An 11,335-nucleotide genomic window follows, 5' to 3' on the forward strand; every position below is an offset into this window, starting at 1 on the left:
CGAAGTCATCTCTCGTAAGAGATGCCTAATGTAATGAACTGGCAGCCTGGGCCAGCAAAGCCTGGCTTGCCACCTTCTCTCCCCCCCCATCAAGTTCACATTTGTTGCACAAAGCAGCCCCTGCTAGAGAGGTCTCACTGCAAGACAGACGTAGCTCTGGAAGTGGTGCTTAAGGAAGTTTATTGAATCCATGCTGTGCGGCTGATGTGATGTAGTTCAGAAGCATCCTCATCCCTCAGCCAGTTTGGCACCTTGGGTTTGGTGCAGTGCTGTTAAGGGGACAGACTGACGTTCCAGGCCTTAGGACCAGGTTCCCAGGTCAAGCCAGGAGGCTCAGCCCTTTGTGGAAGCCAAGCTGTTTAACTTCCAACTCTCCTTAACGAGGAACCCCACGGTCCAGACCACTGTTCCCTCTAAGCTGAGTTACTGTGAGCTAGCTCACAGTTTTTTAGCCTCCAGCTCACACACTATTGTCTTAGCTCAGGAAGGATGGCTCCAGAGCAAGCTAATTTATGCAGTAGCCAAATTGCTTGCTCATAACTTTAATGCCAGTAGCTCACAAAGTAGAATTTTTGCTCACAAGACTCCACAGCTTAGAGGGAACATTGGTCCAGACCAGTCTAAATGGCTGAGCAGCTGCACCATGTGACCAGGTGATCTCACCTTCACCCCCTGAACCCACACCTGCCTCAATGGTTACTTTCCTCTTCCCCCTCTGCAGGGATCATGGAGAAAACTCTTGCCCTGAGTTATTTACAGAGGGGGGTGGGAAGCCTGGCTGGGCTGAAGGTCTGAAGCCCTCCTCGAATCCTCTTGCTCAGCTCCTTCCTGGCAGTCTTTAAGTGCTGGGGTTTCCTTTTAGACTCCTGTCGGTCAAAACTGCCAGGGGGGCTCCTTCCTTTCTTCCAAATATGTAGCTTGTGAAAGAGTGCCTATAAATGGAGCAGGATGCCAGCTGGAACATCAATAGCAAAGCATAGCTTCCGCTGTTCCCAGGGGACAGAGGCAGCGAGTGAAACTCAATCCGGCAGAACAGCTGCAGCCAGGCTTAGCCTAGACTGTGCATCCATAGGGCTGAGGTATTCTCACTCTCGCCCTGGTTCTTTGTGACTTCAGCTAGGAGAAATTCAGTAGGGACAACCTTCCTCCCCTGGATTTCCGCTTCTCACAGAGCTGTCAACAGTACAGAATCCCCGACCCAAAGAGCTGGTAGCCCCAAGAATCCTCAATAGCACCCATGTGGCATTCTAGCCTGGAGGATGAAGTTGGCTACTGTTCCTTGCAGACAGAAAGTTTTACATGTGTTTTTATGTGAACACACCTAGATAATTAACAAGCCATTGAAACTCCATTAAAAAGGAAAGGGGTGTGTGTGTAAAGTCTGCTTTGGACAGTTATCCCTATTCCTCCGATGCGGCCAGGTCTTGCTGACTGTGGCAGTGGACAGGAAAGCCAAGCCAAGGGGAAGGACCGCAGTCACTCACCCCAGGCATCAGAGATGGCCTCACAGGCCAAGGTGAACCAGTCAAAGAGGATCCCTGGCAGACCAGGCTGGCTCAGCTTCTCTGGTTTGTGGCCCAGGAGAAGAGTGGCTTGCGGAGTCTGGGTTTCTCAGCGTGCAGGATCCTCACGGTACGGGGGGAGCGCCACACCTTAATGGTGCAGTCATCACTAGCTGTCAGGAGGAGTTCTTGTTCCACAGGGCTGAAGGCCACTGAATTGACCACGTCGTCATGCTGCAGTTTGGCCAAGCAGATGTTGTAGTGCCGATCCCAGATGTAGCCGTGACGATCTTCAGCACCACTGTGGGGGAATACAAGAGGCAGATTTGTTGAACACCTGGGAAAAGGATGCCTCTCCCTTCCCTGAAGGGGCACTGGGCTGCTAGTGAACTCTTTCAGTGACTAGTACCACGTTTGGGAGCTGCGGTGTGGGCCTTTTGCTACTGGTATTCAGGCAAGGGCATTTTTCTTCCCAGTTCCTGAATTCTAGCTACTGGAATCAGTTCCACAAATCTGGGTTTACAATTTGTCTTCATACACCCAGTGCAGTTCCTTAGTTTATTTTAGATAGAGAAATAGTGGAGGCAACAATAGGCCTTGTGCACAAATGCAAAGGGAAGAGGCTGCAGCAAAACACTGGAGGTCAAGAGTGTCTGACTAAGTACTTGTACTAAATTAATGAATAAATGAATCTGGGACCTTAAAATTTTGCTAATCCCAGATTGCAAGAAGCCACTATCCTTCCCCATTTAATGAATAACAAAACAAAGCTTTCTAGTCGTTTGAACTTGGGGATTCTTGTCCTCCATATCTTGTAATCATGAAGGCCAGAAACCCTTTTCTTAAGGTTTCCAAATATGTCCCTATTCTGCCCTGCCGATTTACCCACCTACCTGACACAAACTTCTACTCTCTATAAAAAAGGGGAGGAATTGCAGCCTGCACAGCTATTTCAGACACGGTGGGCACTCCCAGATCACTCCTTCCGACTTCCAAGCCATGCCTCATAGTTTTACACAAGTACAAAAGACTCTCAAACAGCAGAGGCCAGAGCAGTCTGTCTTTGACACAGACTATATTAGGAGTAAGCGTATTGAAATGCACTGTATAAAATCAGCAGATAAGAAGAAGAGATTAGATTTATACCCCGCCCTTCACTACCCGAAGGAGTCTCAGAGCAGCTTTCAATCTCCTTTCCCCTTCCCTCCCCACAACAGACACCCTGTGTGGCAGGTAGGGCTGAGAGCTTTCTCGGGAACTGCTCGTGATAGAACAGCTCAGAGAGAACTTGTAACTGACCCAAGGTCACAACAGCAGTTGCATGTGGAAGAGTGAGGAATCAAACCCAGTTCTCCCAGCTTAGAGTCCGCGCTCCTAACCACTACACCAAACTGGCTGACCTGCTACTGCTAATCTCAGTTATCAATAATACCTATGGAACAGCAAGCAGCTGAAACTAAATGGCAGGCAACAGCATGGCTCAAGTATATCACAGTATATTCTCGTCTTACGGCTTACCTGGCCACAAAATCTCTGCTGACATCCAGGAAAATAAAGAAGAAGTCATCGCTGGGTGTGTAGGCCCGATGAGCCCGCAGTGCTCGCTTCACTTCCTTCATCGTTTTGAGGTCCAGGACGTGGAGGTCGATTTCCTCGGCGATGGGGGGTGGCTGCAAAGGGTCAGAAATGACACAGTCCTGGGGCCAAGCTCGGCTGTTCACGTACAAGTACCTGGAGAGGAGAGGAAGAGTGTCACTGCTTCACTTGCTGTTCTTGGGACTTCCAGAATTTGCCACCCAGGACCATCAAGTGGCTGCACACAGAAGGAACAGGCTGCACCAGGACTGATCAGGGCCCGGAGCCATGACTGCTGCAGACGGCAACTTGAGAGCCAGGGAAAAGTCTACAGTGGTCAACAACTGAGCAAGTTTCTACAGAGCCAGGTCATTTCCTGGGGCGACTTTAAGCAGTTTTGGTTTCCCACCTAGAAGGTATGTGCCCACATCCCTTTCTCCCATTGAGCAGGGAGCTGTCTCAGAGCTGTGGTAAGAGAGGAGTGATGTCTGCATTAAGCCACACTGCCTTTTACTCAGCCACCCCTACCTAAGATATCTTCCTTGAATGCCTGCCCCTCCTCCCAAACTTGCCACCCCCACCCCCAATTTGTTAACAGCTTTAGGTACCCAGGGGCAAAGAACCAGATGGGCGGCTGTGTTCCCAACCAAATGACAGCAGAAGTCCTCCAGTTCGGCACCCCTGAAGGCCACAGCTCTCCTCAACAGCTGGAAATCCAAGGTAGACTTCCTTTGAGCACGGAGGTTCTATTTAGTCATTCTCATGGCTATTGCCAGTCTCTGTGAATTTATCTAGCCTACTTTTAAAGCCATGTCATGAAAGTGAATCCCACAAGTTAATTCAGGCACCCTTCGAGGCAGCGTCTTCCATTTGTCTAACCTGACATTTGTTGCCCTTCACTGGCTATTGCCACCTTGTAAGGAGGAACGTTTCCCCAGCTGTGCTACGTAAGGTCCTCTGAACCTTCTCCATGCCAAGTGTGCATTCTTCTGCTGAGCTACAACTCCTCCCTGTTAGTGTGTGGCAAATGGCTGGCATTGCCCCCTACCTGTGGTCAGGGGAGAGGCCCATGCCAATAATATGTCCGTGGATATCGATGACATGGTCAAGTGAATCGAAGAACTTATCAGAATCTCTTTCTTCTCCAAGGACCGGACCTGCTGTCGTCATTTGGTGAGGCAGGATCTGCTTAATCCCTGGGGGAGAAATAATGGAGCGGGTGAGGGGAAAAAGAAGCCATCAGCCAGGCTACGCTCTGGGTTAGGCAACCCTTGTTCCATGCTGAATGCACACTGGAACGCTGATCAAACAAAGGGCCCATCTTGCCCAGCACTCTCCTTTCAACAGCAGCCAGCCAGGTGCCTCTGGATATGAAGGTAACAGTCCTACTGTTTCTGGTCTCAAGCACCTGGTATCCAGAGGTATACTGCCTCTGACTATGGAGGTTCCGTTTAGTTATCCAAGCTCTGAGATCATCCCATCCTTTGAAGAAGCCAGGTAAACCTTACATGCACAATTCCTTGCAAAGGGCCCTTACCAATCTGGTGTGGTGAATAGGTGAGGCATCCAGTGGTGAAGATCAAGTATTTCTTCTGGCTGCAGCCCTCCATGGAGAGCAGGTTTGGCTCAGGAGGCTTTGTCCGTCTTTTCGCCAGCAGCTGGGCCACCTTTGTCTCCATCTCCATCTCCGTCATGACTGGCCGGACGCGCCCTTCAATGATGTCTGTTAGGAAGCGGCCCAGCCCATCTCCAGCCTCTGCTTCGCTCTTGTCCCCTGGGGAGTCCTCTGCAGATGGCTCTGGCACTGTGTGGTGTTTGGCCTCCTCCTCCTCCTCGCTATCGCTGCAGAGATCAGTAGCCTGGTTGGCGGCTGTGGCAGGGCTGGACACCGACTGCTCTCCTTGGTTTGGCATAAGGTCAGGGGAATCATAACGGCTGCAGTCCACCACCATCACGGTCCGGATGGTGCTGGCGTTCAGGTTCTGGAGTTTGAAAAGCCTCTTCACCACATTCATGTTTTCAGATTCTACCCCCTGCAAATGTAAGAGAGGATGGAGGGTTAGGAGGAGAGGCGCCTGTTACCCTCTCCCCGTGGCTGATGCAGCCACCTGTGGTCACCTGGGCCCTTACCTGGAAGGCGTTGTTCAACCACAACACAGAGCATGAGGTGAGGTAGCCGATGCGGTGCAAATTGCCAGAAATCAGGTTGGTTTCATTCAGCCAGCAGCCAAAGACATCATAGGGCTTGTTGCGCACCCGGGACAAGAGAGTGAAATTTTCTGGAGAAGAGAAGGACAGCTTCAAAATTACCCATGCGTGCCCATCCCAGGTTAAGAGACTGTCTGCTGGCTCATTAGTCAAGCAGCTGCTTTCTGTGCAAAAGGTCCCCAGTTCAATCCTTGACATCTGCATTTAGAAGAGGCTAGGCAGACAGATTTTGGGGAAACCCTTCTCTGCCTGAGAGCCTGAACAGCCAGTCAGAGGAGATGATACTGAACTAGATAGACCCATAGCCTGATGGGGGTAAAAGGCAGCTTGCTATGATGTGAATGCTGCCCCGCACCCATTTTATAGTGACTGCTTATCCTGCAGAGAGTCTCAGGTTCAGTCCTTGGCATCTCCCATTAATGGATCTCAGAAGCAACTGTTGGGAAAAGACACAGTAGAAAATACTGGACTAGATGGACAGATGGTCTGTCTCCGTCTAAGGTGGCTTCTCGTGTTCATACAGTCAACCTTAAAGGGGAACTCAGTCTCTGGTGTAGCCTGGCAGGGAGGAGACTGAGAATCGAAGGTACCCGTATAAACCCGCCCATTAGCTAAGATAATCTAAGGAGGCCTTGCTTTAAGTAAAGGTAAAGTGAGTGGCAATTGGAGACCACAGAACCATTGAGCAGGGCAACAGGTAAAGTTCAGGACTGGGCAGAGTGAAGAGCCTGTTAAACTTGCAAGAGCAAAAATGTTTTTAATTGTACTATTTATTGCTGAGCTGATTCACTGCTCCATAGAAAGGTCAATAACAGAGTTGAGGGAAAAAACATAGGCTGGCGCCTGGTACTGACATTTGTGCAGAACATTTTTGCCCTGCGAGTCTCCATGAGAGACTCCACCTTAGAAGCATGATGATGTCTCTACAGCCGGGGGAATCTTCCTACCTGGGGCTGTATTAGAAGTAGCAGCCCCAAACAGACTGGATGCCTCTGCCCCTCCCACTACCTGCCCACTTTCCCAGTTTTTACCTAAGCTGATGACTGCAATCTCGCCTGAGGAGGAAGTGCGGGGCCCCATGAAGACCCCAGACACCAGGAGGAGGGAATCGTCAGCGTTGAACTGCGAGAACTGAGTGTAGCTCCAGTTGAACTTCTTCATGTTGGAGCTATGCAAAAGGGAGAACTCGAGGTCATTGTTCCAGATCTGTGGAGGGGGAGGAAAAGACCATCATCAGCTCCTTACTTCAGTGTCCCCCCCTCCCCATATGTAACAAGGTAAGAATAGAAGACTCGGGGGACGGGAGATTTCAGAAGCCAAAGACCAGGGCTTGGCACATGCTGGGATCCTACAGGACTGCAGACGAGCCATGCAATGGGGCTGCAAAAATTCAGCTCTCCATTGCCCTCTTTAAAGAAGCAAGTTATCAGCCCTTGTGGTTGTGAAGATAAGCATGTGGGCAACACCTGGTGGTATCTCAGAAGGATGGCCAAACTAACATTTAAGCTTCAGGTCCACACCTATTCTTAAGAGCAGCAGAAACTAAATCTACCAGTAAAATCAGAATGGGCTATGTGAAATCAGAGAATTCATGCCAATTGCCAGAACTTGTACAGTTCACGGCGTGTATGCTTGTTTGTGTGCATGCACAAGATAGTGTGTGTGTGTAGGTTTACTGGGTGCAGAACTTTGAAAAGCAGAAGATACATAGTCCTGCTGCTGCCTAAGAGGAATATCATTGCAGGGGAAGTGGCTCCAGCGAAGAGCACCTGGCTTGCATACAGAGGGTCCCCAGTTTGATCCCCGGCATTTCCAGTTAAAGGCTCCTGGGTGAAAGGTGTTGGGAAAGAGCTCTCAGCCAAGCCAGTGCAAGGAGACCAGACTGAGCGAGATGGTCTGATAAGCATGTTCAATACTACATTTACTATTAACAGAGAAGATCTTGAGTGTAAGAAGAGCCCCCTATACACAAAAGGCTTTTCATTATTCTGTATAACTAACCTGTAAGACAGCCCCCTCTTTTCTCGATTGCACATGTGGAAAACTTAGTTTTCCTTTCCGGCAAATAGGGGTCTGCATAACCAAGAAATTATTCTCTCTCTCTTTTCTGACCAGCTGGTGATCTAAGAATCCCATCACTCTTAACGCTCTCTGTATATTATCGGCACGTGCAGTACTAAGAAAACAACACAGGCTTTCCGGCTTAGAGAGAGGGGGAGAGACGTATTTTGTTTGGGTGATTACAAGTCCCATTCCTCACCTTGATGGTACAGTCCTTGGAGCAGGAGGCAAACATGTAGCCGTTGTGGGAGAAGCTGAGGTGGAGGACTTGATCACTGTGCTCCTTCAGGGTCTGCACTTCAATGCAGGGGATGGTGTCGTACAGTCTCTGGAACTCGCCATACCAAGAAACAGCAGCTGTGACATGAGAAGACCAGTAAGTAAAGCCACCGCTCACAGGCTTCAAGGACACGCAAGCAGACTTCCTTTTTTAAAAAGCAGATTCTTCCCTGCAAGACCTGTAATTTCCCACCACCATTAGCTGAAGGGCCCCCCCCCCCAACATCCTTTTACTGACTGTCTAGGACTCTGGTAAAGAAACCCCTTTCTTATTTCAGAAACAAAACAGATTTCTTTACAGAGGGTCTTCTAAAAATAATTATAACCTCTTCTTCTACTAGCTTCTAAAGCTACTATCAACTTAAAGAAAACCATGAAAATCCAGTATTAAACAAGACTGAGGGATATCAAGAATCCTAAATCACAACTGAGAATTCTATCCAATAGACATCAAATCTCTCACAGGAAGGAAAAACAACAAATCTGTTGAGGCGGGAATCAAAGGCCCAAAAGTCCAATTCTTATCCTCTGTTGGAATACAGTGAAGACTATGTGGATTTCCCCTGGGAGGGCACCATGTAATGGTGCCATGGTGCCACCACAACAAGGCTCTGTCATACATCCTGACTCTGTTGGCCAAGGGACATCCTGCCAGGGCCCTTGATGTTGATGTGAGAGGTGAGGTAGGTAAATATGGCAGGAGATCATTCTTGTAATAATCTGATCCCAAACCGTTTAGAGCTTCAAAGGACAAAAAGTGGATTGAGAAACAAACAGGCAACCTGATAGAACTGGAATGATATTGGAGCATTCTGCTCCATTTGGCAAGCTGTGGTTAGTAAGTCTGAGCAGCTGGATCCACAGAAAGCAAGACACAATCTGGATGTGACCAGGGTATGAATGACTACAGCCAGGTCAATCTTTTCCAGGAAAGGATGCAGGTGGCACATTGTCCTACACTAGTGAAATGTGTTCCTGCTCCCTCTGCTACAACTGGAATATTTAGATATCGCAAAGAATCCAGAAACACCTCCACACTGTGGACACATTCCCTAAAGGGGAGAGCAATTCCATTCAAAACTAAGTTAGAATCATAGAATCATAGAGTTGGAAGGTACCTCCAGGGTCATATAGTCCAACCCCCCTGCACAATGCAGGAAATTCACAAATACCTCCCCCTCCACACCCACAGTAACGACTGTTCCATGCCCAGAAGATGACCAAAAATCTCCAGGATCTCTAGCCAAACTGGCCTGGAGAAAAACTGCTTCCCGACCCAAAGTGGCAATCAGCATTTCCCTGGGCGTGTAAGAAAGGGCCACAAGAACTAAGCACTGAGGTAACCCTTCATGCCTAAATCCTCATGATCTGCCTAATTTGTGTGGCTAGTCTCAGATCAGCTGAAGCATCATCCACAATTACCTCCAACCTTAAAATCATGTTCGCGCCATATGCATGACAGAGAACGAATTGTCCCTATGGCACCCATATACCACAGCATGGATAATGTGCTGAAAAGTCCAGAAGAATCCTCAGGATTGTGCTCTCCTCATCTGTCTCCTGATATAGGTCACACGCAAGGGCAACCAAGACTTCCCCCTCCCAGACAGCCAGGAGTGGGATTGAAACAGAACTGAATAATTAGCCTTCCTCAGTGCTGCATCTCTTGGGAACCCAAGCTGGATGCTCTGCACAGAAGCACCAGATTCCAAGACAGTTTGCTGCTCCTTTAAATCTAACAAAACCACAGCTGAGGGTGGAACTACAACTTACCTCTTCTATAAAAGGGCTTAGTCCAACCAACCCAGCCTGTTGTTGGGCTAGCTTCTCAGCTGCTTGCACCTGCAACCTGGGGTGCATCTTTCTTGCCTTCTTATTCTGCTTTACTTTCCAGACTCTCTCTGTAGGTCATCCCTGGCCTTCCTGCTTTCTTAGCTATAGATGTCACCTGTCCCTGCCCCCTCATCACTCTCAGGGTCAACTGATTCTCTGAACCCCCCAAATCACACCCCAACACAGGGCAAGACCCTCTGAATTAACGTAGTCTCTCACTCTCTCTAATGTGTCCTACCTGCCCCAAATTTTGTAGCTTTTAGCTTTAAAAACACACACATGCCAAATACATAGGCATTGATGGAACACTCACCTGGGTGTCGTGGGACATCCCGAGCTACCTCATAGTACCTGTAGAAAAGCTCCTTCCATAGGACCTCATCTCGAGCCACGGCCTGCCACTGGCGGCATGCCTGTCCTGCTGACAGCACATCTTTGTAATCCAAGTACAGGAAGATTTCCAAGAGGATGCTGTCGGGTAGGAGGGGGTTAACCCCACCATCCATAGTGTCATTCTGTCACTCCCACGTTCCCTGGAAAGAACAAATGGGTGAGGGGGAAAGACACGGGGAGGTGTGGGCAAGTATTGATGTCTTCAGCATGAGAAATGGGAGGATTAAAGCCAAAGGAGGAAACTGCAGTGAAGCATCTCTCTTCTTGGAGCCACAAGCAATGGGGCATCTCTTTCCTGACAAGCCTGTGTGAACCTCTCAGGGCTGAAGTCCAGACATTAAAGTGCATTGGCTGAACTCTATCAAAACACTCTCTGCTCACCTCTGGTGATGACCTGTGAGAAGGTGCATCGCTGCTTGTTAAAGCTGCATTTTATTAGACTGGCTGAGCCCAGGTGGCTGGGGTTGCAAGTTACGAGAAAAAGCAGCAGGAGTGACATCTGGCTCTTATCCGCCCATCTCCACTGACCAATCCTGTTCTCCTGGCCAATTTATTACACAGGCACCCCAGTTTTCAGACAGTCATCTCCCTTAGCAGCTTGCCTTGATCAAAAGGGGCAGAGATCTCTGTCCTCAGGCTTACCAACTCAAAGGACAAGCAGAGGACAATCTGACAATGACTGCACTTCTCAGTGGGGACCAGGCTGTGTTTCCCTCACCGGTAGTCTTGCTCGGAGGTGATGCAGCAACCCAGCAGCTATTAATTTGGTGACAGAGGCCAGAATACCCCACTCCTTCCTCTAGCAATCCCTGGGCACCCGGAGCAGAGTTCTTTCTGGTAGAGACGGTGGGAAACAAGGTCCCCAGTGCTGCTTGTTTTGTGGGCCAGGTTGGTCTCCCCTTTGCCATTGTGCCCTTCCTGGGAGACAGAGAGGGAAGGGGGTGTAACCTCCCCGTGGGAGATGCCAAAGCAACTTTTCCTTCTCTTCTGCCGTCTTTGGGCACCTGGCAGCAAGTGCCACTTATGCCCAGATTCGCCTCTCCTAGTTTCCTCCTTCTTGCAGACCTAAAAAGGGCTCCCTCCCTGTAGTTGCGACTCCACTTTCCGTAGTCGCTACTCCACATACTCCACTATGTGATTTCCCCCATAGATCTCTCCCTAATAGAGAGTCCCTACTACTTCTCTCATTCCTTTCCAGTCTCCCAGGCAACCAGTACTCACCCCGCATTCTTCAGTAGACCCTCTACCAGCTGCTCTTCCGTCACTTCCGGCTCCCCATCCACTTCCTGCTTTGGCTATGGGGCCGTTTTTCCCCGTTTCGTCTATGGGCACCGTTCTAGGCACTTCTGTCTGTTTCCTCCAGCGCAGGTATGACAGTCGCTGATGGCAGCTCGATTCCCTGATCAGACCTTATGAGCCGAGCCCAGAGCGAAAAATCCTAGTCTTGCCACCAGAGGGAGCTCTGCCTTTTTGGGCCAGATTAA

At 49.4% G+C, this 11,335-nt stretch overlaps 1 protein-coding gene across 1 annotated transcript; it reads right to left on the reverse strand.

Annotated features, from left to right (window-relative positions):
• Positions 1-553: 553 nt before the first annotated feature.
• FBXW5 (F-box and WD repeat domain containing 5) lies at positions 554-11,133 on the reverse strand. Its single transcript, XM_015416791.1, has 9 exons — positions 11,073-11,133; positions 9,772-9,991; positions 7,546-7,703; positions 6,317-6,491; positions 5,208-5,356; positions 4,615-5,110; positions 4,126-4,273; positions 3,021-3,233; positions 554-1,803 (listed from the first exon to the last, which is right to left on the reverse strand). Exons 2-9 carry the CDS (start codon positions 9,962-9,964, stop codon positions 1,557-1,559), a joined length of 1,779 nt encoding a protein of 592 aa, XP_015272277.1. The 5' UTR covers positions 9,965-9,991; positions 11,073-11,133; the 3' UTR covers positions 554-1,556.
• Between the last annotated feature and the right edge of the window lie 202 nt (positions 11,134-11,335).

The sequence above is a fragment of the Gekko japonicus genome, unplaced genomic scaffold (genome assembly GCF_001447785.1).
Source record: "Gekko japonicus isolate JY-2015 unplaced genomic scaffold, Gekko_japonicus_V1.1 scaffold140, whole genome shotgun sequence".
Lineage (NCBI taxonomy): Eukaryota > Metazoa > Chordata > Lepidosauria > Squamata > Gekkonidae > Gekko > Gekko japonicus.

Bases quoted from the DNA above. Each gene is read 5' to 3' on its own strand.
- FBXW5 (XM_015416791.1), bottom strand. From the start codon at position 9,964: ATGGATGGTGGGGTTAACCCCCTCCTACCCGACAGCATCCTCTTGGAA. The intron at 7,704-9,771 runs GTGAGTGTTCCA...CTCATGTCACAG, and splicing joins GGATGTCCCACGACACCCAG to CTGCTGTTTCTTGGTATGGC. The intron at 5,357-6,316 runs GTAAAAACTGGG...TCTCTTCTCCAG, and splicing joins GATTGCAGTCATCAGCTTAG to AAAATTTCACTCTCTTGTCC.